Source organism: Sciurus vulgaris, assembly GCF_902686455.1.
Source record: "Sciurus vulgaris genome assembly, chromosome: 19".
NCBI classification, from domain to species: domain Eukaryota; kingdom Metazoa; phylum Chordata; class Mammalia; order Rodentia; family Sciuridae; genus Sciurus; species Sciurus vulgaris.
The window spans coordinates 20,586,968-20,592,967 of NC_136480.1; the positions used below are offsets into that span (position 1 = coordinate 20,586,968).

The 6,000-nt window shown below is 51.7% G+C and overlaps 1 protein-coding gene across 7 annotated transcripts in view; it reads left to right on the forward strand.

Moving 5' to 3' along the window:
• Positions 1 to 5,741, forward strand: part of SHQ1 (SHQ1, H/ACA ribonucleoprotein assembly factor) — a gene marked incomplete at its 5' end in the record, with an annotated part of 84,681 nt that extends 78,940 nt beyond the window's left edge. For 5 of the 7 annotated variants that reach the window (XM_079122576.1, XM_079122579.1, XM_079122578.1 and 2 more), the window contains one exon: positions 5,118 to 5,741. In XM_079122576.1, coding sequence (XP_078978702.1) covers positions 5,118 to 5,637 — 520 coding nt within the window. In that variant the 3' untranslated portion in view covers positions 5,638 to 5,741. Of the gene's footprint in view, positions 1 to 1,847; positions 1,894 to 5,117 lie in introns of all 7 variants that reach the window. The other 2 variants (XM_079122581.1, XM_079122580.1) reach the window with 2 other exon arrangements.
• Positions 5,742 to 6,000: the final 259 nt, after the last annotated feature.

Here is a 6,000-nt window from a genome sequence, read left to right on the forward strand (position 1 = left end):
CACTGACTAATGACAGCTGGAAGCGTCTTTGGCTGCTGCAGAGTACCAGCAGACGCCGTTCACCTGTTGGTATTTGAGTCGTGGCAGCTTGCGGGTGTAAGGTGGGAATTCCACTGGCAGCTTCCCCTGAAAGCCAGTGTGTTTCCTGTTAGATCTGGCTGTAAGGGTGTGCTTGGGCCCAGGGTCCTGAGGTGGGGGATGGGAGAGGAATGATGCTGCGTCATTATCATCCATTTCCTTTAATAGGAATCCCTGGCCCCAGATAGAACCTGAGATCGTGGGGTGGGGGCATGGGGGCATGTTTACCTGGGAAAGGTGTGATGTCCTGGACCAGCAGCCAGTGAGCGCTGTCAGCCAGGGGACGGTGTCTTGAATTGCTCCCTGGAGCGTCATCCTGCGTTGTCAGCCACTGGCTGAGTCTCAGATGTCACGCCTGGCAGGCTACTAGGTTTGGGCAGAGGAAGTGAAACCTGTAGTAGACCCACTGCAGCAGGAAGTGGTGAGAAGCTGATTGATAGCTTAAGACTGGATTCTGCCGCAGGAGGCAGGGCGCCCCCTTCATGCGCACTGGCTGCCCCTCACTCCAGGCTCTCTCTGCACCATGTGGGCTGCTTCACAAGACTGTGCACGTTTCCCTAAGCTCAGCCCCAGATGTGAGGTAAGTGCAGGAGCTTGCTATCAGCTCAGCCCTGGTGGAACTGTGAGCTCTCAGCTGTCTCTACTCCTCTTTCACGGTAGTTACGTTTACTGTATCTTGTCAGCAATCTCTGATCTATAAACAAACCCCCCAAAATTTAAACAGGGTATTATTTCACTATGTGAAAAGAGTAAAAACTTTCTTAACGCTACATGGTAGGATTACATTTCTAGTAACTTTCTAAGAAAAAACTTGTTTTAGGTATAGCTTTTAAAATGTAACGCTGGTGTGATCTGATTATCAGATCTTTTAATACATTCATAACAGGTGAAATATTCTTAGATGTAAAAGATAATATAACTACAACTGGTAACTCAGCCTCTGCCCCTTGAGTATGTCAGAACATACCTGGTATTTATAAGAGCCTGGATATCTAAAGATGCCGTTCGACAAAGCTTTTTATGTGAACTAGTCACGTCCCTTTTGAATATGACAGAGAAAAGCACCAGCCACCTGCAAGGAGCTGCTTTCTGTGATGGTGACCCCACTAGAGGTGGACTCTAGATTCACCAGGAGGCAGATCAGAGCCAGATGATGGTGCCGTAGTTGAAGGAGCAAGATAGCCACTTGGTCTTGGCTTGATTTCCCCCAAAGGAACAGTTTGCTTTTTGGCTAAGTTGTCAGTGTAAAATAGTTGAATAGCAGCAGACCTACCTTCCTTCCTCAGAGTCCTGGGCCTATGCTGAACCCATGCTGTTCGAGATGCCAGCTGCTTTTATCCTAGCATTTTTTTATTTATTTTTTTTTCAGTTGTAGGTATACAGCATTTATTTCATTTGTTTATTTATATGTGGTACTCAGGATCGAACCCAGTGCCTCACACGTGCTAGGCAAGTGCTCTACCGCTGAGCCCCAGCCCCAGCCCTCATCCTAGCATTTTGTAGGGAGAATTCGGAGTGCTCCTTTTATGAACTATGTTCTCATCAGAACGTCAGTGTCGCACAGGAAGTCAGCCAACCAGAACTGGAGTGGAGGATCAAAACTGAACATCAATTTTTTAAAGTATTTGTTATGTAAAGAGGTGCTAAAAGTGAGAAGCAAACTTTTCCCTGGTGTAGAATTTCACATCAGCTGTTTACAGGCGTGAGTTCTGATGTGGTCACGGGCTTGACCTCGCCAGTTTCCTACCTGCTACACTTCACTCTTTTAGCCCCAGTATCTGTGGGGTGCGCTCTCTGAAGAGATCCAGATTACAGGTGTGTAGCCTTGAAATTCTGTACTTATACTCTTACAGCATCTGTGTAAAGTCCAGATCGTTTCAATTTGAGAATCGATGAAACTGATATATTTGGTAATATTCATAACAATGTCTTGGGTTTTTTGTTAGTTTAAGTTTTTTCTTGGTGGTACTGGGATCTGACCTGAGGCCTTACCGTGCTGATGAGCAAGCTCTCTTCCACTGAGCTGTTCCCCAGCCCAGTATTCACAGGCAGTTCCGTTTTCCCTTTCTTAACCTGTGTAGTTAAAGCTTAATGTCCTTCACTTACTGTTGCTAAGCTGAGGATGGTAGCCTTGCTTCTTCGGGGGAGCTCGGCCTTGTGAGGTCAGAACTTGCTCTTTGGGAAGATGCTGAGCAGAGCTCCATTGCGAAGAAGCCAGGAAACAGCTTTGCGGAGCCGTGATGCCAGGGGCCAAGGCAGGGGCTGGACTTTCCTCTGCTGGCTAGAGCTGCAGTGCTGAGCCCCACCAGCTGCTCCTCCTCCCGGGACGTGGGGTGTGGTGCAGTGGCGCAGCAGGTGTTTAGGAGAGAGTGCAGTGATACTCGTGGGCACTGTCAGCCAGTTTCCATCGTGGTGACAGAGTGCCCAAAGTAGTAAGCTTAGCAGGAGGACGGGTGGTTTCTTTCTGCTCACGGTTTCAGGTGCCACAAGTCCAGGGCTGCTCGGCTCTGTTGCCGTCTTCCATGGTGCACAGTGCATCATGGAGGGAGTGCGTCAGGAGGCACACTGGCCTCATGGCCACAGGGCTAGGTCCCAGCACCCACTCCAGGGCAGCCCAAGGCCTGACTTCCCACACGAGGCCCACTGCGCAGAGGCTCACCACCTCCAGTGGCACCTCGGACTGGGGACCAGGCCTCCATGTGGCCTTGGAGATGTTCAGGATCCATTCACGGCTCTGACGTGTGTGGACAGCGTTTGTCAGGACTGTTGAGAAGGAGGTGTGTGCTCCCTCAAAGCTTCCTGCTCGCTCTGCAGTTCAGTGGAGGCAGCGTCCTCTTTCCGGAGCTTATACTTTACCCATCAGAGCTGTGTGTCACTCGCAAGAAGCATGGTGGGGAGCTGGGCCTTGGGGGGAGATGCTTAAACTGCCTGCCAGCTCTGCCAAGCCTGTTCCCGCTGGCGTAAAGTCTCAGAATCTGTGCTGAACAGGGGTGCAAATTATATTGCAGTCCTCTTGGTCCATAACTGTACTTCTTAAAGTGCCCCTCACAGGGCCAGGGATGGGTTTAGTGGTGGGTTGCCCAGCATGCCTGAGGCCCTGGGTTCCAGCCCTGCTGCTTTGCTGCCTCCTGCTGGCCTTGCTGGTGCTCCTTGGCCTCAGCACCTCCCTTCCCTGAGCTCTCTGGAACTTCCCACACTGAAGTCCTGACCCCCCTCCGTGACGGTGCCGCCCTTGCCCCTGCTCACCCGCCACTCAAGGTTCCACGTCCTGATCACACGTGTGAAGCGGTAGCGGGGCCGGGAGGCACCTCCCGCACAGACTCACTCCCACATAGAGGGACCTCAGGTGCAGCGGGAGCCGAGTTCAGCACCATCTCTGGCCAGGCCTCCGCCACGCTGTCCGTCATTCATTTCCCGACAGGCCGTGAGCTGCACGTGTAAACACACCGGCCCGTGCCCATGTCCAGTGCTCACTGCCATCGCGTGAGTGTTGCAGGGAGGGAATCAGGACGCCTCGTCAGGGCTGTTGTTCTCGCTAGCTGCCACCTTGCTTCAGCCGTCACCCTTTGGAGTGGTGGAGGCGCCTCTGGAGAGCTGCAGTCTGCTCTGTTGGTTCCTTTAAAACAAAACAAGCACCCACATGAGGAGGAGTCCCTCTGCAGTGCAGCGCAGCGTTCCAGACCCAGCCAGAGGTGTCTGGAGAAGTCCTCTCCAGTAGACAGGGCTTTCTGATTGGAAGCGCTTTCCACGCTGCCGTCACGTGGTCTTCACAGGAAAAGGGCATGTGAAGAAAGATCCTTCTCATGCCCGCCCCCTTGGCCCCCTCCGTTTGGTCCCCCTCCCCACACAAGTTGCTGTCTGGGCTTTCCGGAGCTCATGGATGTGTGGAACACAGATGAGTCTCTGTCCTGTTTCCTTTCCCTGGGGAAGTGGGAGCAGCAGATCCTGAGGCCTGCCTTCTGCTGTTCTGTCGTCGTGGAAGTCTGCCCGCTGGCCCATGGAGCGCTTCCTTCCCTGTTCACGGATCTGCCTTAACTCACATAACTGTCTCATGTCAGAGGCACTGGATTGCTTCCCATGTGGGGTTTAGAAACTGTCACAGGGAAGCCAGGGGAATGGCCATGCATGTAATCCCAGCAACTCAGGAGGCTGAGGCAGAAGGACCGCAAGTTCAAAGCCAGCCTCAGCAACTTAACCTGCCTCAAAATAAAACATAAAAGGAGGGGGGGCATAGTTAAGTGCCCTGATTCCATTCTTGGTACCAAGTAAAATAAATAAAAGCAGCATCATAGTCAGTGACCGCAGACCCACGTCCTAGGGCATATGTGCCAGGTGTGCCTGAGGTCTAGACTTGGTCAAGGGCTTGTACGTTTCCAGTTCTGAAAGCTGTGGCCACGTCTCCCTCATGGGGGTGACGGCTGGCTCTCCCTGCGTGGCACCTGTACCCTAGCCTTGCCAGCAGCATTACCACGCGTTTGCTTGTTTGCCAGTCTGCTGGGTGGAAAATACACTTCAGCGTGACTTCAGATTCTCTTCTCTTACTTGACTGAAGTCGACCATCGTATACTTGAGTCATTTGTGTTTCTTTTTATGAGAATTGTCTGCTGTGTCCTTTGCTCTTTTCTGCTGGCCCGGTGCATCCATGTTAGCAGACTGGGCCTTGGTCTGGGACACGAATTGTAAATATTCCCTATTTTGCGTCAGCCTTTTGACTTTGCTTATGATGTTTTTGTTGCCATGGAGACAGAAGCTGTCGGTCTTTATCTAGCTGAGTCTGTCACTCTTGTGTAGATCCGTATTTTGAGTCATAGTTGGGCCCTCCTCATTCTAAGTCATGGAGAAGATCTGTGTTTCCTCATGATGCTTTAGTAGCTTCATTTTTTACATTGATGGCTTTGATGCATTTGGTCATTTTTCCTGGTGTACCATGTCAAAGTCTGGAATCAACTTTTTTTTTCTTCAAAGCCCTGTAGCCCAGTTGTCCTCAGGCCAATTAATGAATCCTCCTAATTAATCTTTCTTCTTAATAAATTTTCAAGGTCCAAAAAGCTGACTGCTCTTGCGGAAGCCTTGAAAGAAGTCTCCCTTACCAAGGCGCAGCTGGGCTTAGAGCTGGAAGAGCTGGAAGCAGCGGCCCTTCTCGTCCAGGAGGAAGAAGCTGCCGGAAATGCAGCTGGCTCCCCTTCCCCACAGCAGACACCTTGCTGCGCTCCAGAGTCCAGGGATTCAGAGGGGTCAGGGTCCTCCGACACTGAAGACCCAGCCTCAGAGCAAGAGGAGCTGGTGGAGCATCAGGTGGTGCCTGGGAATTCTCTGCAGGGCCCCTTTCTGGCAGAGAGTGATGCCCTGCTTCCTGTTGGTGGGGTAGGACAGAAGTCCACCATGCGTCAGGGTGTGCTGCTGGCCTCTTCCCAGGAGCCTGCAGGGCGCAGGCCTCTTATAGAGGAGCTTGGGGACCATCTGAGTACGGCACTTCAGATTTCCCCATTGGAGGGAGCTGCTGGGCAGAGCCACGGCGAGACGCAGGACAGAGAGGAGCAAGCGGTGCCCAGGGACTGACTCAGGCTGGGCCGGGCTGTTTGCCGGGAATTAGGTCAGGGGTGGACTTGTCTCTGGAGCTAGAATCCTCCAGTGTGCTTCCCACTTTGTACATACGAAGGTTTTTTTTTTTTTAATTCCTTTTGGTTTCTTTGTTGCTTGTTGAAAAATAAAAGTTTTAAAGTGTTTTAACCAAAGTGTAGCTAAGATGAAAACACTAGTCCTGGGGTTGTGGCTCAGTGGTAGAGCGCTTGCCTAGCACTTGTGGGGCACTGGATTCCATCCTCAGCACCACACAAAAGATAAATAAAGGTAGCTCAGTGGGTAGAGCGCTTCCTCGCACACACAAGGCCCTGGTGCAATCCCCAGCACCACCAAAAAAAA